The sequence below is a fragment of the Sceloporus occidentalis genome, unplaced genomic scaffold (assembly GCF_023333645.1).
Source record: "Sceloporus occidentalis isolate IW3139 unplaced genomic scaffold, rSceOcc1.0.p SCAF_36, whole genome shotgun sequence".
Lineage (NCBI taxonomy): Eukaryota > Metazoa > Chordata > Lepidosauria > Squamata > Phrynosomatidae > Sceloporus > Sceloporus occidentalis.
In genome coordinates this window covers 709,452-736,138 of record NW_028317016.1, presented here as the reverse complement: position 1 = coordinate 736,138, position 26,687 = coordinate 709,452, and the positions used below count along the sequence as shown (strand labels likewise).

General features: G+C 40.3%; 1 protein-coding gene across 1 annotated transcript in view; it reads left to right on the top strand.

The window, feature by feature from the left end:
• Positions 1-20,893, top strand: part of LOC149297840 (HMG domain-containing protein 3-like) — a 28,719-nt gene extending 7,826 nt beyond the window's left edge. Inside the window, exons 5-19 of the mRNA XM_089488058.1 lie at positions 574-705; positions 1,152-1,519; positions 2,536-2,717; positions 9,166-9,263; positions 10,145-10,240; positions 11,551-11,700; positions 13,328-13,629; positions 14,313-14,440; positions 16,011-16,142; positions 16,769-16,953; positions 17,233-17,452; positions 17,861-17,994; positions 18,514-18,630; positions 19,937-20,146; positions 20,420-20,893. Of these exons, the coding sequence (XP_089344184.1) occupies positions 574-705; positions 1,152-1,519; positions 2,536-2,717; positions 9,166-9,263; positions 10,145-10,240; positions 11,551-11,700; positions 13,328-13,629; positions 14,313-14,440; positions 16,011-16,142; positions 16,769-16,953; positions 17,233-17,452; positions 17,861-17,994; positions 18,514-18,630; positions 19,937-20,146; positions 20,420-20,893 (2,928 nt within the window). The remainder of the gene's footprint in view (positions 1-573; positions 706-1,151; positions 1,520-2,535; positions 2,718-9,165; positions 9,264-10,144; positions 10,241-11,550; positions 11,701-13,327; positions 13,630-14,312; positions 14,441-16,010; positions 16,143-16,768; positions 16,954-17,232; positions 17,453-17,860; positions 17,995-18,513; positions 18,631-19,936; positions 20,147-20,419) is intronic.
• Positions 20,894-26,687: the final 5,794 nt, after the last annotated feature.

Here is a 26,687-nt window from a genome sequence, read left to right as displayed (position 1 = left end):
TGCTTAATTTTCCATCCTGAAATTATCAAGGTTATGGTGCCATATTTCTGTAGTGGTGATAGATGCATTACTTCATAGCTTTGTCCTTTAGAGAAATGTTGTTAAAAATACTTTTGGGTGAAACATGATAGTGTTCAAAATATACCAAAACAGAAACCTGCCAAATCTGCTTACTAATAAATAATTATATGTTTAGCTGAGTAAATGTTTAGAACGTAAGGGGTTTATTTATGATAAAACAGTTCTGTGGTACAATTTTAAACATGATACCGGTATTATCATCAAAGTAACCAGTATAATGTTCCTGCTGATTGGACAATTACTGTTAAAATCTGGCACCAGAATCATTCTTTGTAAATAATATACATGAAGTCCTCAAATAAACCTGACATATATTAAGGACAACACAATAGAATTAACAATAGCAAAGTCATTCAGTGAGGCTCCAATTCAGTGGCATGGACACAACCAGTTTGTGTACCCTCTCTATTGGTGTTTTTCTATATATTTTTTTTTTTAACTAACATGTTTTTGATTTAAGGAATATAAAAAATATTTTACATTGTCCTACAGGCCAGCACTTACACCAGGAGGGGACGTGGAAGCTGCACCAACCCCGGCTGCACATATACCTACGTTACCAGGCACAAGCCTCCCAAGTGTCCCCTTTGCAACAATTTCCTTGGGGGGAAATGGATTCCAAAGGTGGTGATTCACTTTGCTACTTGGCATTTGCACAGAAAAAACGAATATGGAATGTTATCTGTATCTGCCTTGTATAGTTAAGGGCTAGCAAGTAGATGCAGTACACATATTTCTTGATTATGCATATCAATGGATTATCTTTACAAAATAGCTGTGTGGAAATACAGTCCATACAGGCATACCTGGGAACTCTCCGGGTTTGACCCGGAGATTGCCGGGTGAAGCACCGGTTCTCCAGGTCAAGACCCAAATCCTCGGGGTCGCGGGAGTGGGGTCTTGACATGGGGGTGTTTCCTTGCTTCATAATAGAACTGAACTTGGAAAACCATACAGTAGTAGGTACAAGTCTGTGAAAAAGCAAGGGGAGTTCTTATGACTGTTAACCGCAACATGTGTTTTTGTCTTAAGGTGTGACGTATCATTAACACAAGTTCAATTATGTTTAGGCAAAGCAAGCAAAAGAGAAACATTCTACTATTACCAAAACTGTAACACAGCAGCCTGATCCAAACTCTCAAGATCAAGGTTCCGTTACCTGTGGACCCAAATCAACAGAGAATAATGAGGCGGTTAGCCAGCTGCTCCATGCCTCTTCATCAGTGCATGAGCAGGAGTGGGAAGAGGTCATAATATCAGATATACATGTTACGCATAAAAACGTAGAGGACATCTGTGAAGATACAGTGATTAGCAAGGAACAGTACAAGTCTTTGGATGCTGAGAGCGGAGAAATGGTGGAAAGTGTTGACCCTAACAGTAAAACGCAGTCTGCAGATGAGCCTGTGAACACAGCGCGTCAGATAAGCAGCTCACAGTAAGTTCAGTCTTGTAACATTTTGTTATTGCACTGTTCGACAATGCACTAGATTAGCATTGATAGGCCACATCTGGGTAGTTGGTAGAAAAAGTGTTCTTAATGTCATAAGTAAGCTTGTTATCTCATCTTGTCTATTTAACTTGTTAAACTATGTTGAAGCAGCCTGGCAAAGCACCTAGTAAAATGATTGGAATTCAGTAAGTATGTGTTTTCTTTGTCAGGTTCTGTTTGCCTTGGTGGAAAATGTTGAGCAACTTGCATATGTGACCTTCTATGCAGGAGTCGGCAAGGTGTCCATACAATTTGTGGTGTCGGTCACCCTGACGATTCTCTCTATCACACTAAACTGTTCTCTGCTGGAGGAGCAGGGCCCTCGAACCAGCCCAAAACAAATAGAGCCTGAGCTCTGTTCATACATATCTTTGTTCCAGTACTCCATATGTGCCGGCTATTGGTGCTTAATGCTGGGATATGATGGCGTACAATATCTTGGTGTTCATCACTGAAGCTGGACTGTGAGGGAGCACTGAAACCAAGGTGTGTGTGTATATATATATATATAATATATATATATATATATATATGATACCTCATGCCTCGCCACAGGACCACCAGAGTAGAAAGGGAAGGGTGATTCTCGGTGATGTGTTTAGATATGCTGCTGGCCTAGACTGGACCAAAAGCTTTATAAAAATTCCCATCTTAGATGGTCTAGCGTACCGCAATCAGTGCTCTTAGGTTTACAAACACTCATTAGTTCCTCACCACATGCAATTTGTGGAACACGAACACGTACATGTACAAAATGTAATTGAGAGAAGCCATCGTCTCAAATCCTTAGAGCTTCTGTCTTTTTTAAAAGTAAAATAGCTGCTGAGAAAGCAAACAACAGGCCAATACAATAATAAAATAAATTGTAATAAAATCTATAAACCACCCAAAATTTAATTTGTATTGAAAAGTAGAATTTTTTTAGTAGAAAAATATTCATAAAATATATACTATTTCTCCAGGGTAGACTCGCAAGCTCCATCAACATCCCATAAAGGGCAGGAAGCAAAGCCTACAGCGAAATCTCGGGCTACCTCTCAGGCAGCTGCCAGGCCAATACGGGCAATCCTGCCTGCCCCAGCTAATACAAACAGAAATGCCAGTGTGGAATGCGCTGGCAGCAGACTGGCCATTATAAAAGCTGGTAAGTCCCCATCAAAAAAAATGGAGAGGATTGCCGTTTGCTGCCTCCTATCTGCAGAGATTGGTACTACCGCCTTATTTGTACAGCTAGAATTTTTAGTACCATCAGTGTAAACATTTGCAGTGCATCATGAGAAATTGTTCTGTATACATGTCAATTTACCATTTTCTGAAGATACAGTGGAAGTGTATATGTATGTACTCTTAGGTGCTGAGATGTACAAAAAATGCTATAAAAATAACTTTGCGTCTATACTAACCAGATGAAATGTAGCGGTTCCTTTATAAGAATTGTACTGCCAAATGATTTTGCATTAAATCAGGTAATGTAATGTTTTTAAACTCGCATGTGAATTGTGTTCCTTTAATGTGTTCCATAAATGTAATGTACCAATAAATGTAAGAGTACCTTCTTCCAATATGGAATAGTCAAATATACACAGCAGTTAGTAGGATGAAGTTAATGTCGCTGGTGGATCAACCAAGTCTAGGGCACAGATCTCATGGTGATTCTGCCACTAAGCAGCCCACTTACCTGATGCTATGGCAAGGGAGCCGATAGACGTGTCTTGTCTGAACACGTCTCTTAACCTTTTCATTGACAGTGCATGGCGCATAGCAAATGTTGTGCCAATATTCAAAAAGTGACCCGGGGAATTATAGGCCTGTTAGTTTAACTTCTGTTGTGTGTGTAAACTGTTTGAGGGTTTCCTAAGAGATGCTATTTTGGAGTATCTCAATGAAAATAAATGTATGACTCCATATCAGCATGGGTTTACAAGGGATCGGTCCTGTCAAACTAACCTGATCAGCTTTTATGAGGAGGTGAGCTCAAGACTGGATCGGGGTGAATCGCTGGATGCCGTATATCTTGATTTTTCCAAAGCATTTGATACGGTGCCACATAAAAGGCTGGTATATAAAATGAGAATGCTTGGGCTGGGGGAGAATGTGTGTATGTGGGTAAGTAACTGACTCAGTGATAGGAAACAGAGGGTGGTTATTAATGGTACATACTCTGAGTGGGTATGTTACTAGTGGGGTACCACAGGGGTCAGTTTTGGGTCCTATTCTTTTTAATATATTTATTAATGACCTTGTAGAGGGATTGTATAGTAAAGTATCAATCTTTGCAGACGATACTAAGCTCTGTAACGTGGTTAACACAATAGAGGACAGTGCACGGTTACAAATGGATCTGCATAGGTTGGAGGCTTGGGCTGGGATGTGGCAGATGAGGTTCAACACAGATGAATGTAAGGTTATGCACATGGGGAAGAAAAATCCAGGCTGGGAATATGTATTAAATGGGAAAACACTGGGGACGACTGACATGGAAAAGGACTTAGGAGTTTTAGTTAACAGTAAATTTACCTGTAGCGACCAGTGTCAGGCAGCTGCTGCTAAGGCAAATAAAATCATGGGGTGCATCAAAAGGGGCATAGATGCCCACGACAAGGAAATAATTCTACCACTGTACAAGTCACTAGTCAGACCACACATGGAATACTGTGTACAGTACTGGACACCAGTGTACAAGAAAGATATAGTGGAGCTGGAGAGGGTTCAAAGACGGGCAACCAGAGTAATAAGGGGAATGGGAGGACTACAGTACCCAGAAAGATTATCAGAATTAGGGTTATTTAGTTTGGAAAAAAGACGGCTTAGGGGGGGACTTAATAACTATGTATAAATATATATGGGGGCAGTACAGAGATCACTCCCAGGACCTATTTATACCCAGGACTGTATCTATAACAAGGGGACATCCTCTACGGCTGGAGGAAAGAGGTGAAAGAGGTGAGATTATGGAACTCTCTGCCAGAGGAAGTGGTAATGGTAAACTCAATAAAAGAGTTCAAAAGGAGCCTGGACGTGTTTCTTGAAAGCAATAATTACAAGTTATGGATATTAGATTAATAGGGACAGAATGTTGATCCAGGGATTTATTCTGATTGCCATATTTGGAGTCGTGAAGGAATTTTCCCCCTGGTATGGGGCAATTGGCATCTGCTTCATAAGGGTTTTTTGCCTTCCTCTGGATCAACACAGTAGGGACACAATATGTATATAGGTTGAACTTGATGGACTTTGGTCTTTTTTCAACCTTATGAACTATGTTACTATGTTACTGTGGATCGAGAACCTGGTATCCAATGTCATCATCCAGTGCATTAGTATCGAAGGTGCCTTTTTGGACCACCACAGATTACAGGCTCTGAACAAGCATATCTCATGCAAAGAGAGAGGGGTTATATTTAAAATGTGGGTCCCCCAAAATATGCATTATATGATCAAAAATATGTTGCCACCTGACCATCACACCTATATGAGCTTGTTGGACATCCCATTCAAAAACCATGGGCATTAATATGGAGCCCCCCTCCCCTTTTCAACTATAACAGCCACCACCCTAATGGGGAAGCTTTTTACAAGATTATGGAGTGTGTTTGTGGATATTTGTGACCATTCAGCCAAAAGTGCTTTAATGTCATGGCTCTGTGCGGGCCACTAAAGCTTGTTTATCAACCTTTGCGCACATGGGCACAGCCATGCTGGAACGGAAAAGCTCCTTCTCCAAAATGGCGCCAAAAAGCTAGAAGCATACCTTTGTCTGACATGTCTGTGTATGCTGTAGTATTAACATCTCCCTTCATTGGAACTAAGAGGCTCAAACCTGAAAAACAGCCCCAGACCAAACTATGCTTTCTATAGGTATTGTTCTCCTGGTATCCGCCAAACCCAGATTTGTCCATCGGTTTTCTAGAAAGTGAAGCGTGAGTCATCACTCCAGAGAACATGTTTACACTGCTCCAGTCTAGTGTCGGTGTATGTGGCGGCGTGCTTTAAACCTCTCCAGCCGGTGCTTGGCTATTGTACACAGTGATCTTTGGCTTGTGTACAGCTGCTTGGCCATGGAAATCTATTTAATGAAGATCCAGACGCACAGCGCTTGCGCTGATGTTAGAACTCTGTAGTACCGTATTTGCTCGATTATAAGACGACCCCCCAAATCTGAATATTAATTTAGGGGGAAAAAAAAGAAAAAGCCTCAATATAAGACGACCCTATAGGAAAAAAGTTTTACCAGTAAATGTTAAATAAACTATAAACTATTTTTTTTTAATAAAAGCTTGAGAAAAATATATTTTGGTTTTATTTCCTTCTATTTTCCAACCTGCCCCCCAGTTATGCACATCTGCCCCAGAAATGCCTTATACCCCGTATATGCCACTGTGCCCCATGATATGCCTTTTAACTCTCTAAATGCCACTGTGCCCCATGATATGCCTTTTAACCCTATATGCCACTGTGCCCCATGATATGCCTTTTGACCCCCTATGTGCCACTCTGCCTCCAGAAATGCCTTATACCCCTAAATGCCACTCTGGCATTTGGAGGGTTAAAAGGCATATTATGGGGAAGAGTGGCATATAGGGAGGTTTAAGGCATTCAGGAGGCAGAGTGGCGTATAGAGGGTTAAAAGGGCATTTCTGGAGGCAGAGTGGCATTAAGGGGGTTAAAAGGCATTTCACAGAGCACTCTGCCTCCAGAAATGCCTTATGCCCCCCATTTAACACTCCCCCCCCCAACTTACCGGTGCTTCTGACTTCCCTGTCATGTAGCCGGGGCAGGGTGTAGATCCCACGCACTTACGCTGCAGCAGGAAGGAGGCGTGGCTAGCAGCGGGGGTTGTCTGCGTCCATCGCGCAGACCTTCCCCGACTGTCAGAGATCAGAGTTCCCCGCACCGGTGCGGCACTGGCTCCTTCCTGCTGCAGCGGAAGTTGTCTACGCGAATCGCGTAAACATCTACACGCTGCCCCAGCTACACACCGGGGACTCAGAAGTACCGGTAAGTGGGGCGGGGGGGGGAGACAAGAGGATCCAGGTCCCCTGCAGCTGCGGGGGATCTGGATCTTAGTCGTCTCATAGTCAGACCTATTTGAGGTCTGATTATAAGACGACCCCTCGAGCAAATATGGGAAGTGATGCTACAGAAGACAGGGGATTTTTACATGTGTGGTCTACTGCTTCATGGCTGTGTTGTTACACCTAGATGCTTCTACTCAGAGGCGTATATAGGGTATGGCAGCCATGGCACGTGCCATGGGCGCCATCTCAAGGGGGGCGCTGGGGAGCGGCTTTTAAATGCCGTTTTTTTTTTTGATGCGAGGAGAGAGAGGGGCGCCTAGCAACCGCGTGGCTCCCCTCATTCTCCTCCACGAGCCCTCTACCCCCGTCCCGGTGCCGGCATTTCATGCAGAGCGCTGCAATATGCCGGCATATTGCGGCGCTCAGCATGAAATGCCGGCACCAGCGAGCGGCTTTTAAACACTGATGCGGGGGAGAGAGAGGGGCGCCTAGAAACTGCTCGGCGCCCCTCGTTCTCCCCCGCATCAAAAAAAAGAAGACAGCATTTAAAAGCCGCTCGCTGGTGCCCGCTGCTTCACTGCTGGGCGCAGAAATATGATGTCATATTACGGCACTCAGCAGTGAAGCAGCGGGCACCAGGGAGCGGTGCAGGAAGACAGCAGCATCGTGCTCCTGTCGCTGGACTTCAAGGTGAGAGAGGGGGGTATATAGTGGGTAAGCGGGGGAGAGGGGTTAGAAAGTGATAAGGGAGGGAGAGGGGGTTAGAAAGTGATAAGGGAGGGAGAGGGGGTTAAAAAGTGATAAGGGAGGGAGAGGGGGGTAAAAAGTGATAAGGGAGGGAGAGGGGGGTAAAAAGTGATAAGGGAGGGAGAGAGGGGTAAAAAGTGATAAGGGAGGGAGAGGGGGGTAAAAAGTGATAAGGGAGGGAGAGGGGGTAAAAAGTGATAAGGGAGGGAGAGGGGGGTAAAAAGTGATAAGGGAGGGAGAGGGGGGTAAAAAGTGATAAGGGAGGGAGAGGGGGGTAAAAAGTCATAAGGGAGGGAGAGGGGGGTAAAAAGTGATAAGGGAGGGAGAGGGGGTAGAAAGTGATAAGGGAAGGGAGATGGGGGGTAGAAAGTGATAGGGGAGGGAGAGAGGGTAGATATAAGTAAAGAGTGTGCATTAATGTGTGGATGCATTGAGTGAATGAGAGAGCATGAGTTAATATGTGAATGTATTGTCTGAATGAGGGAGAGCATGAGTTAATGTGTGGATGAATTGTCTGAATGAGGGAGAGCATGAGTTAATGTGTGGATGAATTGTCTGAATGAGGGAGAGCATGAGTTAATGTGTGGATGAATTGTCTGAATGAGGGAGAGCATGAGTTAATGTGTGGATGAGTTGGATGAATTAAAGTGTGAATTAGTGAGTGACTGTAAAAGTGTTTGTGTACCATAGATGTATAATTGTGGAAGGGCAAAGATGGCACTAGCAGGAGGTTTGAGCCTTGGGGACCAAGATGGCACAGGCAGGGTGTATATGGCACAAAGATGGCACTGGCTGGACTGTTTGGGGACAAAGTTGACTTGTGCTGGGCTATTTGGGGACAAAGATTGCAAATCTTATGTGTGTAATCTGGGTGCTGGCCAGGTTCTATGTGGGCAGTGTGGACGCCAGGGCTGGCTTTGGGGTGCAACCTGTGATCTATGCCTGTAATTTAGGGGGTTTAAAATATACCTTTAATGCCGTGTTTTTATGTGAATTCCAATTGATTTTTACCTGCAAAGCTGGGTTTTTGTGTTATTATGTAGATCCATATCTGCTATGCTGTTTCCATACATTATTTATGTGTACCTGCAAATACAGGGTTAATATGTCTTATTCAGTTGATCTACACCTTCGATGCTACGTTTCATAAATTATTATTGTATACCTGCAAATATAGGATTTGTATGTCTGATTCTGTTTATTTGATATATACCTTCAGTGCTGAGATCACAAGTGAATTTCAATTGATCTGGGTTTGTGTGTTGATCTATACCCGCTATCGACAGCAGGGACTAATATTTATATATATAAATGGGCAGCAGGGGCTAGTAAATGGGTTTTAGATATTTGGACAGGGGCGCAATTTCAGTGCTTGCCATAGGCGCTATTTTCAGTAGATACGCCTCTGCTTCTACTTTACAATAATTTTGCAACATTTGACCGGGGCAGGTCTAGCAGAAATTTAATGAACTGACTTGTGGTAAAGGGGTGGCTTCCTGTGAAAGTGCTATATTTAAAGTCACTGATCTCTTTGGGATGACCTATCCTACTGCAAATCTTTGTTTATGAAGATACCTATGTCCTTGATTTTAAAAACGTGTTACCAATGGCTGTGGATGAAGCCCCTAAACTCTATAATTAGGAAGGGCGTCCACATACTTTTGGTCATATAGTGTAGTTACCTTCGTAAACCATAGTAACTATTATACTTATAAAGAACAAAGAAACAATCTTGCAATACTAAAGGTACCGAACACAGAGGACATGTTATATACTGTTCCAAATAATTCTATACCATTTCACTCTCTTTACTCTTGTTTTCTACAGAGACACACAATCCCATCATAGCCTCCTGTCTGAAGCCCAGCACATTGAAACAGCTTGGCCACTCAGTCCTGCCACAGCCAATAACTCAAGAAATAATGGTAATATGGATATGATAGCATTATATAAATATATTCGGGGCCAATACAAACCATTGTGTGGAAATCTGTTCATAAACAGGACTATGCATAGGACACGTGGTCATGCGTTTAGACTGGATGAAAGGAGATTTAGTCTAAAGCAGAGGAAAGGGTTTTTTTTAAAGTAAGTACAATAAGGATGTGGAATTCTCTGCCTGCAGAGGTAGTTTTATCGGAGTCCGTACAGACATTTAAACAGCAACTGGATGGGTAATATTCAGGGATATAATCTTTAATTATGGGGAAACAGCTTATTGATCCAAGGAGAAATCTGACTGCCATTTTAGAGTCAAGAAGGAATTTTTTCCCTGGTTAGTGCAAAATTGGAAAGAGCCAAACTGGCGTTTTTTTGCCTTTTTTGGATCAACAGCAACAAATTAACAGATATAGAAAAGGCTGAACTTGATGGACGCATGTCTTTTTTCAGCCTATATAACTATGTAACTATATTGAAACATCTTCTATGTCTCATTTAGGATTCTCATCGATCTGCTTGAATATAAGCACTGCATGTCCCAAGGGCAAGCTCACACTTAATAGGTTTCAAACGGACTCTATGTCCTATTTTTATTTTTTTATCGCCATTCCTCAAGCAATTTCCGTTACTGGCGCTGTCATATCAGATGTATTCATAGTGCTTCGGTATCTTGGAAGATTTGTAACTCTTCCTAAATCGCACATATAGTGCACATAAACATAATAGTATTTAGAGATTAAAATATGCCCTATAATAGAAGTAGCCACCTCAAGTTCCCCATGAAGTTATCTCTCTCCTTTCTGAGTAGGTGAAACAGTATTTTATTTATCTGACTTTATTCTTTGGGCTTTTTTTGAACATACAGGTAAGAAGTGATCCCCAAGGTCCTGTTTCACAGCCACCACTAAAATTGGTGTCTGAAGCTTTCCCGTCTTTCAAATACAGCAGTCTCATGACCTTGGTACGTATCTCTGATTTAAAGAGAAATGCATACGGAAAATTACATTTTCTGGTAGGGTTGTATGTGACACTATAGGGACCTAGTCGTCGTCTTGTAACTAGTGCCCAGAGCTTATTTCCACAGTAGACGGTTAAAGTTTGGACAAGTTGCACCTAACCAAAATGTTCCCTGCTTATCTCACCGTACAAATAAAACTGGATGGGATTGCTGAAATTGGTATGGATTCCATAATTCGTTTTGTCCATCCTGCAGAGAATGATTAATTCCTTGGTCAAATCTATGATGCCCATGGAGGAAGCACAAAGCATTTGTGTTTGCAAAAAAAAAAGAGACGTGCATCCATTAGATCTTAAAGTGTCCAGTATACACCATGAGCAAGTAGGCTTAGCTTTCATTTTGCTGTGTTTATTGGTATGTTCACCGCATATATTAACATATTTCCAGATAACACAAACCTTTTAATGAAATTGGTGATTCTGGATGTATAATATAAACATAGAAATGTAGAATTTGATGTTTTGGTGTCGTTGTCATACTGTGACCATGTTCTTCCAACCCCAATGTGTGCTTATCATACAAGTATAACAAACCAGTATGCAGTTATAAAGCTTACATAGCTAATGACATGAAAGTGTTACTGAATTAGCTCTACAAATCCATAGGGCTCACTAGAGCAGCTGTACTGTGGATGTTAAACTTTCAGGCCCTGTAAATCTGGGTTTATTGCATTATTTTCCTTCGGAACTCGCCTTTTTTGCAGCGTAGCCCCTGGGACTTGGCTTCTTTACATCTTAGCCCTGATATTCCGTTTTTTGGTCTGCATTCCTTAACATAGTATGTTTCTCTTATTTGCTTCTGCATCAACTTTTCCCTCTATTCTCAAATGATTGCTGGCTACCGTGATCTGGTCACCCTAATTTTTTATTCCATCCCTAGACTTAAGTGCTCAATGCTTGTGGTGCTTGGTCTTTTAATGAGCTTAAACATGTTCTTTTGCCCTTGTAGACATAGAGGTCCAGCGGAGAAAATGTTTTAACTCACCCACAAACACATTGTATTGATGAAATCTTTAATATTAGATTTCTGGCAATAGTAGGTTTACAAAGGAACCAACTCCTATATAAAATTGTGCATGGTTGTCTAAAACTCCCACCATGCACAGTTCTATCATCATCTACTTTTAGGATATTTCCCAAGCTTTACAGTTATCTGACGTCCCTTGCATTTTAATATTAAAATTGTAAAATAAAAAAAGTTCTTCTTTTTGTATCTCTTTTAGAGTGTTTAATTCAACTCTTCTCTTTCCCCAGGACCTAGGCCTGGCTACTCAAAGAGGCAGGGGAAGGTGCAAGAACCCAATGTGCAATTTCATGTATACAAACCGGCATAAGCCAAAAACCTGCCCCACTTGTGGTTCTAGCCTATCAAAAGATAAAGTGGAAAAAGGATCCAGACTCCCAGTAAGTGTGTAGAACGTGATTGATATTATGAAGGTACATATTTAGTCATTATAATGTGCAAAACACATTCAGTGGTCTCCTAGAAGGTGCTCTCCTGCAACTACGGAATGGTTCCAAAGCTGGGGCGGGCTGGGCCGGGGGGCAATTGCCCCCCAGGCCGCCCGAAATCTAATCTAAACGGCCGCTGGGTGCTGATGCCGCCGGCTGGCGGTACTTTAATATTTTGTTTTTTAAATTTAATATGGCAAGTATCAAAGTAGTTCCGGCCGGCGGCATCAGCATGCACCAGCCGTTTAGATTAGATTTCCAGCAGTCTGATGGCCGCATAGTGATGGGAGCAGCGTGAGGGGTGAAAGCTCCGTCCCCTCGCACTCAGACTGCTGGCGCACCGGATGTTTGGTAGCAGAAGACTGTTTTCTACATAAACAGAGGACGGAGGCCTAGACGAAACCCCCCCAAAGTGGAAGAAGTAGAAGGTTAGTAAACCAATTTATTTTTGTACAGACTGTATAATATTTTTTTGTATTCGTTGTATGTAAGTGTGTCCATGGGGGACAAACAACAGAATGCTTTTTTAAATTATTAAACAAAAAAAGAAATCTCTGTGTCTGTATGTGTTCACAAGTTCAGCTCCTGAGTCACCTCTGCCCCCAATCAGCCCCTCCCATTGTCCCCTTTCAGCCCCCCGTGTCATTGCTGTTCCCATTCAGCTCCCCAGTGTCACCTATGTCCCCAATCAGGCCCTCCTAGTGTCACTTCTGTCCCGTTTCAGCCCCCCCATGTCACCTCTGTCCCCAATCAGCCCCCCCATGTCATTGCTGTCCCCATTCACCCCTTCAGTGTCAGCTCTTTCCCCAATCAGCCCACTTTATGGTATGATCCTGGTAGTGTACTCATAATAGCTTTTACAATTTCCCTGCTGCTGTGTGCTATACTTCCCATAATCCTCAGCCAGTATCATGGGGGACATTTAACTGGCTGAGCATCAGGGGGGCATTAGGTTTTGCTTTTTTTCCCACCATTCTTTGTTGCTATCAAATTTACCTTTGTTAAACCACATTTAAATCATATTTGTATTTTTATCATCAATATGCGTTAGAAAATCTGGAAAAGATGGGCATGGATGGTGGGCTGATATAGTGGCGCAATTGTCCACTTGACTTGACTTGCCCCCCAGGCCTTAGGCTGCCAGCCCTCCCCTGTTCTAAAGACCTAATAAGTGGTCGCTGATCAGTTCGGTAGTAGTGCCCTTTCATGTGTCCCCTTTGATCTTTTGGGATTGATTCTGGATTGATCCCAACAGAACCCCATCATACCATCAGCATGGCAGCATTCTAGATAGGGGATGGACCTAGCAGCAGTTTTGTATTCTGGCCTAGGCCAACCAGGTGATCAGGCCAACCAGTTTCCTGCTGCTCAATGGGCCTGTTACAGGGGAGATGTTTGATATCTTCAACGGGTCCATTTACACTATGGAGGCTGTGCCCACTCAACACAGACCCCATAGTCTGCATTAGACTCCGTGCCGTAAAGGCACATTGTGCAGCGAATGGGGCAGAAGATATGGAGAATTATTATAAATGCCATAGCGTTAACTCAGTTTCCTTTTTGTCGACCATTTTTCCAGGAGACCCAGATTTGTTTCCAGAATATTCACAGAATTGGCGACTCCCTTAGTCAATCTCAAAAGGAAACCCAGCGTCAGTCAACACTCTTGCTGCTCCGTAAAACCATGCAGATTCCTGAAAATGAGTGTGACCTCTCAGAAACTTTCACCCTAATACAGGAACTCAACAGCTCTCGACTTGTCCTTTCCAATGTCTGCGATGGCACAGTAACTATTGAGCAAACCTCATGGGCCAGTTTTTATGAGTCACAAGCTACCCGGTGTCTCCTGTGTGGAACAACCTTATTTAAAGGTGACAAGAAGTGAGTAAATATCAGTTCTGCTTTTTTATGTTTTTGCCAGCTACAATTTTCTGTTAATGTTTTTTTTTTGTCAGGAAATATGTCTAAAGTAAATTCAACATTGATGTGGACACTTCCTTTGTCTTTAGAGAACAATGTAATATTGATATGGTGATTTTGTGCTTTTCGATTCTGTCAACCAATTTGACTGGTACTTCATCAGCTTAATTTACTTGCCGTTTTTTTAATTGTTTAAATCACTCTGTTTTGAAATTGAAACCAAGTGTCGTAAATGTGAAACCTGCTGTTGAGCGAGGCATTAACTCAGGGGAGGTGGAGTGTTTAACAGAGGACAGTTTTTACCATAACTCATTTGTTGAAACTGCCTATGGGTTATGCCTTCTTGTAAATCATTTGGTGGAATAAGCCATTCCTCCTTGTAATCATTCTGTTGACCTTATTCTTTCACCTGTCCATAGGTATGTTAAAAATCACTTCTGCAAAGGGCCATTTGCTCTTTGTTTATAAAAGCAAAGGAGATAATGGCTCAGATTAGGTGAAGACTCGTTGGTGTTAGTTTGAATTTATACCAACTAAATTCTGTGGATACACATTTATGAAAATATACACCAAGTAAACTTCACTGCTCTGCATTGTGACTTTTGCCAGAATTGATTTTTACTTAATTCACTTCTGTTTCATAGCTCCTTGGCTGGACCTCAAGATTGCTGGCTATTAACATCTACTCGTCTGCAATTAGTGACTGCCCAGATAAAGATGTGCTTGAACCCCGAGTGTCTGGCCTTGCACAGTTTTAATGATATTTACACTGGTAAGCCACAGAGTTGTTACCAGCTCAGTGTTCACTCTTTCTGCATCTTTTTTAAACACTGTTGATAGAAAAGCACCCATGAAGCTCTTCTTCGTGCCCTGCAGTGGCTTACTCATCTCACAGGGTCTGGATATACATCCGACATGTACGCTGCACATATCACCATGCGACACTCACGCTAACACTTGCTACATGTTTTCAGTAACAGAAATCACTCAACCATCCACTAGATTGTTTACAACGTAATATTCCACATCCTCTTTCCCATTGCCTAATAAATCCATACACACCTGCACTTCCTCAGTATCCCACTACCTTTGGATTTTCCATCATTGTCATATCTCTTGCTGTAGTCACTAACCCCAGCTTAATACCCCATTATTCCTTGTGGCAATCACTCCATGTTTGACCCAGACTCTTCAGTGAAGCATTGCATTCCTGGAACTGTGTCTCAATGTGTTCAATATCTATGGAGGAAGCAATATCAACACCCTCTACCTACTTAATCCCTATCCACGTCATACCCATTCCCTGCCTACTACCACCCTTTTGCCACTCACTCATTGCCTATATAAATCTAGCTAGCGGTGGTCTCACCTCCTGGTTGAAGCCACACACTAAGGTGAGGAGCAGCTCTGAGTAGCTCTTGGGTACGAACACCTGTTTTTCAAAATCAACATGGTGACAAAATTCTGTTTATCACAACTTTTACTTCTATTTTATATGTTCGCTCGTACCCACCTGTCACTAACAATATGTTAAAAATATTTTTAATTTGGGAAGTATGTTAACAAACGTTAAATAATAAAATAAAGTGTTGCTTTCTTTGTGTAAAGTGCTCATAAATTAGCAGAAATGAGCTGTGTTGTTTTGTACACTTTGACTTGTAGTACATGATTTGCAGGTTAATCTTCAGTAACAGATCTCCTGTGGGTAAATTTGGTTTATTATCTGCTCCAGGAATAGACTTTTTAAAGGCTCTAAGGTTTTCCAATTTAATGAAATCCAGATCTGGTTGAAGGGGTACTTCGCAAGTGATTATACACCCCCCCCACACCCTTATCTTAATGAGAATATTGAATGGCAGAATATGGCTTGGTATATTGTTGCTTGATTAATTGCATATACTCCAAACCTTGATGGCAGAATCTCACACTATGTGAAATGAATTGCTTTGGAAATTGCTGGCCCAATGCACAGCTTGTGTTCCATAAGACACAGAGCACTTGGCAAGCTTACCAGCATCGTGGCCAGCATGTGGACAGATCTGTACATTATTCAGTAAAACATTACAAATGTTTGTTATCTTAGTTTTTTAAATGGTTTAACATGTCTTAAATACATGTTTAATAAAGCCTTTGTATATTTCCTAGCTTGCTTTTGAAATTCTTCTTTGATTGTCTACTGTGTAAGTTGGGTTATAAATGGTATGAAAATTGGGACATAGGTGGCCTGTTACATTTATAAAATGCCCAGAGCATGAAGAATATGATTGCTGGTTCAAGGTTATAGCTAACAGAGTCAAACTGATATGCCACAACTGATCAAAATCTGTTTCTGTTTCATAAAGGTCTCTTTAACGTAGGAAACAAACTTCTTGTTAGTCTGGACCTCCTTTTCTCTATCCGGAACCAAATTAGATTAGGAGAAGACCCCAAAGGGTCCATCAGCAGAATCTTGGAGTCTGTTCAGCAGCAAGCAGGTAACGTGATATGGGAGGCTATAGCTCTAGATAATTACCCCCCAAAAAATATTTCTAATTAATAGTACAGGTCATGTTAAAATGATAGAATATTACATTTCAATGAAACTGCATTTCAAACAAAATTGTGTTTTTATTAAAAGAACAGATTTGAGTTCTCTTGCAGTCCTACATTTCCAGTGATCTTTGAGTTTCACACAACAAGGGTTATGTCTTAAATATGAACATATCATTTTTAAGTTCTCTTTATATTAGTCTAAATACATGTTCCATAGCTACAAGCTGCACCCATAAATGTAGCTGTGCCTACAAATAAAGTTCCAATTTTGGTGAAGTTTGGTAACGCTTGGAAAAACATATAGTACTGTATAGCCATCTAACGTAAATGGTCAATTTAAATTTACATGGTATCTCCTTTGCAAATGTTTGCCTTTTTTCCTTGGCTATTTTCTGTGTTTGGTTGAACACATTGTCTCGCCCGTCATATACTTTCTGCCAGTCCGGTCCATTGCTGGCTCGCTGGTTATCTTTAAAGTGACTGTCAAGAACATTCATATTATTATATATCATAATGTAAATTAGGCGGGAAGTTAGTTTTATGTTTATCACCTTTTTTTTTTTCTTAGAGAAAGTTTTGAATCCAGAGGAACTGACATCACTCTATGAGTTTATGAGCTGTGGCTATTGGGCATTTGAATGCCTCACCATCCGAGACTATAACGATATGATCTGTGGAGTGTGTGGGGTTGCACCCAAAGTTGAGATAGCTCAAAGAAATACACAAAATACCCTCACGCTTACAAATGTTGAGGTAAAACGTTATCGCTCTTGTATCTTCCCCATCAGATGTCGTTGATTGGGCTGCTGAATGAACCTGAATAAATGATTGCCTTGACAAATTCTCGATGGAAACTTAATATCATCTGAACAATTTGTTTTTGATGTTCTGTTTGTGGGCTTCCTTACCACACATAATTTACCGTTTGTTAATACCAGGATGAGTAGAGATCTGCATAATTCAGCCATCTTGATGATCGTATACCACAGAAATCTAGAACTTTTATTAACTTCCTTTTTGTCCTCACACCAGTTCACTTGGCCAGAATTCCTAACGTCCAATGAAGTGAGCATGGAGGATTTCTGGACCACCCTAGAGAATGAAGTATTAGAACAAGCTGCCTTCCCTTCCAGTATTCCCATCACCAAGTTTGATGCCTCTATCCTTTCTCCATTTTTCCCGCCGCTTATGCGTGCATCAGTGGTGGTAAACAGTGAGAGCTTCAAGAACCTGGAAGTGCAGAAAGTTCCAGGTGAGCCTTGCTGGATTCTGTCTTGTTTTGCTATTCTGCTTTTGCCAGTTACAAGAAAATCCAATGTATTTGCAAAACCATGTCACATTTTGTATTTCTGGTTTTCTTGTTAACTTACAATTAAATACATCTTTGTGTATTGCTCTTTTCTGCATTTGTTTACTAGTTTAGAAAGATTTCTGGATGTGGAGCTTGGCTTGAGATGGTAATAAGCAGGCTGATGGTTATGAAGGAGGAAAACTTCTCTATCTTGCATGAGCTTGGCTTGACATGGTCTTGAGTAATTATCGTAGATTTGGTTATTGTGTTCAATAACAACTGTCTTTAGCAATGTTGAATTTTCCAACATAGGCTTCCTCTTATGATCCCATAACCGGGTATCACACTTGACGTATTTTGGGATTTCAGGTAATGGCAGTACCCTTGTGAGATTGTTTCAGGAAGGGTCCCTCAAGTTGGATGAGATTAATCTGAAAACCAAACAGGAGTTGCAGAACATCCTGACACTTTGTGGAATTCCATGGGATGATACAGACACAAAAGTAAGCACCTCCATTGCCATTTTCCATTTATATATCATTTCTTGGGATGATACACTTTGGGTATTACCTTGCAACTTATTGTTTCCCAAATACTTCTACTTGGGAATATTCACAGTTAGCTCCAGACAGGTTAATTCTGTAGGGGTACAGTTGGCCATAGTTCTTTAATGTCAGTGACCAATAAATCACTGATGCGCAGCAGCACACGAAAGGTATATCAGAGGCACTGTTAAGAATTGGCCCACAAACATTTGCCTGGTGTGCGCAACAAGTAGTCTAAGGCTTGCCTTCAGATACGACATATGCTAATTGTTAGTAGACAGACTTAACTAATAAAAATAATAATGATAAAGAAACATTTGTTATTAATCAATCTGTATCTTGCTGCAAAACATTGGCATGAATTACATTTTAACAATATTTTCAGGCATATTAATTTTGTAGAAAAGAAGTTTACTATTAATTGAGCTAGCATATTTTTCCAAATATGATTAATTTGTTCTATGTCTCTTTCTTGAGGATCAAATGTGTTATTCCATCTTAGCTCTTTCTGAGTTTGTACAAAATGGAACTCAGGCTAAACAACCCCCACCTAATTTGACAGGTGGCAAGCTCTACAAAGTGTGTCCCCACCAGGTAGGAAAAACATATTTTTGGTCGATTCTTAATTTGTGTTCTCCTCCTATAGGAACTCCTGTTTTTAAAATAGCGTTTTTAAACTGTTTTTAAACGAATGTTTTACGCTAACTAAAGTTAGCTATTGCTTAAATGGACAGTTTACTGTCCCTGATACCCCACTAAAGAGGAAAGCATATTAAATCACTCTGTGAGCACTTTTATATTCATGCTTCAAAAAATGTTAAAAGCCTAGAGCAGAAGCTGCAACCATGCACCAGCAGCTGCCCTCCTCCACCTTGATCTAACAGTTCTTCAAGTAGTCAATTAGTGGAAGGAAAGCAGTTCCATTGAAATGGAATCTTTTGTGGACAAGCACACTAGGGTCTAAATAGTTACAGTCATGTAAGGGACTTAAGGGTTAATGCTTCTTAGTTTTTGTCATTGAATCCATGAAGCTATATCTAGTTACCGTATTTTTCGGTGTATAAGACAACTTTTTAACCCGTGAAAATCACGATTCCCCACGAAGCCACGTATCTCTAGGGGAGGGGCGAGCGGAGAAGCCGCCACCCCTCGGCCGGTCTTCAGGGCCGCGCCGAGGTAGGTGCAAAATCGTGATCTCCCTAACTAGCCCTGATCAGGCGGGCGCCCGATGAGCAGGGCTGGTTGGGGAGATCACGACCTCCCTCTAACTAGCCCAACATTAGGGAGTTCGAGGTGTGGCACTTCAGACCTCGGCTTCCGTGTTCTCTAATCACTACGCGCCGGCTATTGATGCAGAGCGCGGGGATGACGTCATATCCCGGAGTGTGTGTGTAAAGGCAGGGGTGTGTGGTGAGGGCAGTGTATAAATGTGTATGTATGGACAGGCGTATGTTACTATGTGTAGATATATATGTGTGTGTAAGAGCAGTGTATGTATGTATATGTCTGTGTATGGGCAGTGTATGTGTATGGACAGGTGTGTGTAAGGGCAGTGTATGTGTATATGTGTGTTTGTAAGCTGGTGTGTACGTGTATATGTGTGTAAAGGAAGGCTTGTGTGAGGGCAGTGTATGTCTATACATGTGTGTGTGTGTGGACAGGCATATGTTAGGGAGAGCTGACCCACCCAATCCAAGCAGGCTTTGTATACAACAACCAGCCAATCTCCGGTAAGGTACATCGCTCGCCGTGATTGGCTGGTTGTATACTGGGTAGAGCGGTAGTCTTATACGGCGAGTATAGCTCAAACTCTATATTTTAACTGGAAAAGTTGGGGGTCGTCTTATACGCCGGAAAATACGGTAAATGTTTTTTTGCATTTTTTTTTCTTCAAATTTAGGTTGTCTGTGGATCCAAGTACATTGTTCGTGGAGAGAGCCCGCGGGATCATGTGGACCTCTTGGCCTCTTCCCGCCACTGGCCTCCTGTATATGTTGTAGATATGGCAACCCAAGTATCTCTATGTGCTGATCTTTGTTACCCAAACTTAACCCAGCAGATGTGGGGAAAGAATCAGGGCTGTTTCTCTGATCCCTCAGAACCAACAAAGGTTTGTACCAGTATCCATTCGTATTATAGGTCAGCAGTTCATTGAAACTATTCAATTGTTGTCATATCATTTAAAATGGATGCAGTTGAAAATGTTGAAGCTGCTTGTCATAGTTTCTGTAGATTCCATGAAATGCTACTCCCACACAGATGGTATGAATATCAGTGACGAATGGGATATCAAAAAAGGGGGGGGGTAAAAATATTGACTCCAAATTTGATTGCACCTTTTCATATTTCAGACACATTTTTAATGAATAATTCTTTATTTCAGTATGTGTCCTGTCCAGAACTGCTTGACAGACATTACAATGTGGACATAATGGGCAATGAACAGTCTATTCAGCACCCAGTCACCAAATCTGCTTCGAGAAGAGTGGTGCATGCTGTGGCAGAGCAGAATGGGACGTGTGACCCCACATCGAGACACCACTCGTTGACTCTGTGCCGTGAGCTGGAACCATACAGTGCAATCATTACAGCCATCGGAGACAGCAAGACCAGTAACGTCCGAAACTTCCCTATTCATTTTGAGAACCCCACACACTATTTCCTCTACAACAGGCTCATTGACTTCCTAACAAGCCGTGATATTGTCAACAGACAAATCCACGACATTGTGCAAAGCTGTCAGCCAGGAGAGGTGGTCATCAGAGACACTCTGTACCGACTGGGAGTGGCACAGATAAAAACAGAAATCCTCGACAATGAAGCTGAGGAGGAAGTGGCACAGGAGAATCTAGGGTGACCCTGCACTCATTTGACAAAATATTTATTAATTAAAAGATAATACAGACAATCAAAACTTAATGAATCTGCAGTTGAATAAACGTCTCTGTAATGCTGGCTCATCTTCTTTGCTTTATCGACCGCTTATGGAGATAGAAATATTCATGATCACATGCATACTAGCAGGAAGATGTAACAATGAACTTTTATTGTAAAAAAAATAAGGAAGAACTGTACTTTTTCATTTCTATATATCACCATAGTGCAGTTGTTTTGGTTGATGTATTTGTTTCTTGGTGGCATTAGCCGTTTGACTGTCTACATTTACTCATAGGGTCAACGATAGGCTGTTGTGATTGACTATTTTGCACCTACAATAAGGCATAGCTTCATCAAATATCAAAAGTTGCTGTTGTTTCGTAGGAAGCCCCATGGCTTATAATAACAGAAATGTTTATGGATAACTTAAAAATATATCAAACTGTGACCTTACCTTTCTCACGGTTAAGCGTGTGGACAAAGGATTAAAACACACTTCCATGGGGTCTGAAAGTTTTTTCGTACATAGAGTTGGTAAGTTTCTCCAAAACATTTGAATACATTTACTATATGTAGACCCAACAATACTTTGCAGTGTAACACTCCTTCAAGATCTAACAGTCATTGGGTTTCACTATAACCCATTCTGAATGGAACTTTTTAAGACCACAAGATAATGATTACCAAGTTATACTCTCTGACCAAAGCGTTTTACTTACTAATGTTCTGCACATGGATTTCTAAATGATTTCAATACAAGATGATTAGAACCATTGCATTACTCCATTTAATTGTCTAAGAATTTATTTTTTACATAGTAATGTTAAATGACACAGCTGACACATTTGCCATGTTATCTAATAACTGTGTATTATAGTGTGTAGAAAATGCCAGTTTCTAATGGTCTAAAACCGCCCCAAAGTTTATTTTGTGTCTTCCATTTAAGGTTCAATTCCAAACAATATGTGTTGTTTTTTTTAAATTTATTTAAACATTTTTAGAAGCATTATTTATGTTGATTTATTTTATCACCATATGTTAACAAAATAACTATTCAACTTGGAGTGTCGTTGGACTTAGGGCTATGATTTTTTTAAGGCGATGGGTACACCTAAATATAAATTAAAGTTCAGTTATTGATGTCAAAGAAACACAGGTAGCATTAGTTTCGGAGAGAAGGATAGAAGAACTATGAAACCATTGCCTTTTTAGTGTCCTTTTGGTGTTTTCAGCCAATCAGAATATGGCTGATGATGTTCTCTGCGCGGAAAATTCACTAATAATAGTATTAAGGATGGTCACGTTATTATTTTTAAATACATATCTGAAGATAGGCTATTTTATATAGTCTCATCTCAGCCAATGAATTGCTGTCTCTTAAAAAAAGTTTAATAAAATGTTGGTGTATGCGCTGATTTCTATGCGCTATGGTGTGTGTGTGTGTGTGTGTGTGTATATATATATATATATATATATATATATATATATATATATATTAGGAACCAATGCACAAAATTTTATTGTCTTACCTTCTGTGAAGGAATGTTTAATATTTAAGTTATGTTATTGCTCTTTAATGTACTGTACTTCACACTGAATATTTCTGCACATAATCACTATTGTTTGAAACTTTAGATTTATCAGTTACAAAATTTCAGTAATCCTCTAGTTTCCATTTTCATGAATCTAAGCTCCCTTTTTAAAAAAAAGTTTGGCCTTGGGTGTCATGCCAGTCATTGAATATGGAGAGCTTTTGTTACATATCGTATCAAATCTTTGTCAATGTGAGACGCATGCATGGATTTTTTTTGTATAATAAAGTTTCCTCCGATCATAGATTTAGTTAACGGGGAACCATGCCTCTTCCTCATGATCATACCTGAGAAGTCTCTTGGTTCGACCCAGAGTCTCTGGGTGAAGAACTGCTTCCCAGGGTGTCTGGATCATTGTCCTCTTTCTCCATTTCACCACACCCAATCTCTGAATGCATCTCCTATTCATTGCTATCCCCGCTACATGCATGGCTATCCCTGCCTCCATGACTGGCTAGCCTACAAAGCTACTCTGCCAGAAGTGGAAGAGCTCTGGGTAGCCTACTCTAGGAAGTTCCCAGGTATACACACAATGACCTTTACCTCCTCAGGCAACACCTGTACGCAACCTTTAACTGTTTTCCTTCTCCCAGCCGTAGACTTTTTTTTTTTTTTTTTTACCTAAATCACCTCTTTCTGTTGCTAAAGTCACCCCTGCCATGCCATAATCATCCATCCACCTGCAACAATCACTCAACTTTGCCGTGTTGCCCTACCTGTGAAGTGATTATCCACTTCTCATCACTTTTTCCACCCTTATTCTTGGTTTTAAATAATGTTTGGTAATACATTGTTTCTGAGCCCTCTGGAGTGATTAACCCTCAAAGGAAAATGCCCCAAATTGTTGTTACACAGAACTTATATTAATATTGGATTAAAAGGAAGATGTAACAAATCTACTGAATAAAGAAATATATTTCTAAAACTATTGTGTAAACTGCATATTTTTGTCTATGCTGAAAAAAGAACACAATTTAAAGAAATAGTTACACTAATGAAATAATGCACACCTAACATATTATTGTTTTAACATTTCAGTTACATGCTTATTGTTTGTGTGAAGTGGTATGTCTTCCAGAATTAGGATCAATTTATATTTAGTAGCAGATTATTGTCCGTTCTCATCCACTGTCTGATCAACAGAAATCAACATTAACATTAATGGGAGGAATAATCATGCAAATCACAAAAAAGCCATCATATTATACTGCTGGTAAATCTTGGTGAATGCCCCAAATATATTTTATGTATGTTGTACTAAGGTTGGTGTTAAAATAATCCCTACCATATGCAAAACATTGACCAGGCATGGAGTCAATGGCAAGACACCATGGAGGAAGCTGCTGTCTCATTGTATATGGGTGAAAACAGTGTCCCTAGAAAGTGAAAACAAATGCTTTACAGGACCTCCAGAGCAGGTTAACTCAACCTGTTCAGTGAACAAAAGGTGACCTGAAAAACATGCAGGGGAAAAAAACATGATTAGTGTTTCAAGGAGAAGGAACCAACTCACCTACTGCAGGAAGAGTGAATGAGTGTCAGCAAGCAGATTGACCTGATTTAGTGTTCTGTAATAAGGGACACGTTCCAACCATGATTTATATTTATTTCAAAGCAAGCTTCTTTGATTTACAAACAGTAAAAATTAAAATAACATCTTCCTTACAAACTTGGTTAAACATGTATTTTAAAATATATGTTCACTACAGTATATCCATAAACAAAAAGCATTAAAGTCACCTGTCACTTAAATTAATCTGTAGACATATTCTCTGGATACTCTCAGGATTAAGTTGGAGAATTTTGGATATATGTTCTTACCGTAGGGCTTCTTAATAAATTCTTAAAGTGTAAACTTAGCATGAAATTAGTTTATATGTTAACATAATGTTGGTAACACATTTCCAGTTACACTATGTATCTTGCGTGATTTTTTAAATTTTGTAAGACATTTAAAATATAATGCAAAAATCAGGAAGGCTTTCCAAGCTAATGCCATAAGAAATGCCAAATAAAAAATCCCCAAAAAACCAAAGCAAAATTCTGTGATAGATAGGGATAGTTTTATAGTTTATAATAATTTAATATTACGTTCATAAAAAATACTTTTGGATCCTTTCCCAATGCTTTATAGCTGCCAACTAACTAAATGATTACATAATATTCAGAAATAAAAAAGCATAGAGAAAACTGCAAAAATCAATAATAAATCGTGTGGCAATTTGAATAATGTATGTCATTATCATAATCACTGGAATACAATGCATGATTTTAGGAAATTATACAATTTAGTAAAGAATTAAAAAATTAAGAATCACTTTATATAATATAGAGTAATACTTTGCATAAACATTTCAACAAAATTAAAAAGAATGTGCTTTTTGATTAGCACCACCTTGTGATCTTCTATACTTCACAAGAGGAGCCAACATCGGCCTATCCTGCTATAATGGCCAGAAATTGGAACATATATAAAATACACTACATGGACAAAAGCACTGGGACACCTGACCATTACACCAAAATTTACTTTTATGACATCGCATTCTGAATACAGACATTGGTTTGTAAATTGTCCCCGCTTTGCAGCTATAAGAGCTTCCACTGTTAAGGCTTTTCACAAGATTTTGGAGTATCTTGGTAGCCAAAGGGACATACCAGGACATGTTGGGCAATGCTTTGCTTCCAACTTTGTGGGAACAGTTTGGGGAAGGCCCTTTTCTATTCCTGCATGGTTGTGCCCCAGTGCACAAAGCAACATCTATAAAGACATGGTTGGATGAGTTTGGTGTGGAAGAACTTGACTGACCTGCATAGAGCCCAGACCTCAACCCCATCGAACACCTTTGGTATGAACTGGAACGGAGATTGCGAGCTGGGCCTTCTCATCCAACATCAGTGTCTGACCTCACAAATGCTCTACTGGGTGAAGGGGCAAAAATCGGAGTGGAAGTTGCTATGGGGCAAATGGGGGACCAACTGCATATTAATGTTTATGTCATAAAAGTCCCTGTTGGTGTAATGGTCAGGTGTCCCAATACTTTTGTACACACACACATATATATATATATATATATATATATATGTATATATATGTGTGTGTGCGTGCGTACATGGAGCTACTGTTACAATCCTGCTCACTTCCTCACCTTAATGCCCCTACCTCTAGTCTTAGGGAAAATCTGGTCAATACATGGGCTTATTTCATTGTTTTATCTATTTTTTTTAGTTTATGTTCATCTGTGTTAGTGGATATTTAGTTTAGGCCCCCTGTCCCCAATAGTTCTCAGAATTACTTTAATCACTAATGCACTTTAGCCTCAGAACAGCAGACCTATAGAGTTATATTTCAAAATAATACATTTATCTCTCACCTGTTAGCACTGTTTAAATCACAGAGCTATGCACCCAAGTTTACAGAATAAGCTTATACACGCTGGATGTTTTTGGAGCCTTTGCAGATATTAACTGAAATAGAAATTGGAATGTGCCCAAGAGACAAATGATGCTACAGTTTATTAGAAAAGTAAACGGCTTCCATGCATGGATGTTGAACAAAGAAAATACTTAACTTGTTTTATTAAAAGGATAGTAAAAATAAAAAAAATATACTTTGTGGATCCACCTGCCACCACCAAAAATTAATGAAAAGATGGCGGGATGGAGTCATGATATAGTGGAACATCACACGACTTGTTAAGCAACACTTAGCCTATTGTCTAATAAAGTGCCTTATGGCATTGTTGTCCAGGTTTGGGATTGGTTGGTTAAATGCAACCATCAAGGGTTTTTATATGGCCATCATGTGGCCTCAAATATTATGGTTTGATTATATATTTTAATAAACATTACCTGGCCCTCAGCCTAGTCTTAAGATCCCATACATGGCTTTTGGGTATTGTCGTTTGGATATATGTACCTCATACACAAGCAGTTAAATTTTGTGTGGGCTCTAGTGCGTTTTACTGCATGCAAATCAGGACATGGATTCTTTAAGTTACCAGAGTTAGTAAATGGAACTTCTGTAATTTTAGCCTTCTGAACGCAAGATACAAGAACGTTCCCTGCACATGCTCAGTATAACTCCCATTGAAGTCAACTGCAGTATTGGCAGCCAATCACAAGTGCTAGCTGATGTACGAGTAGCATACATAAGGTGGGCTACCACTTTTCCCTTTGACT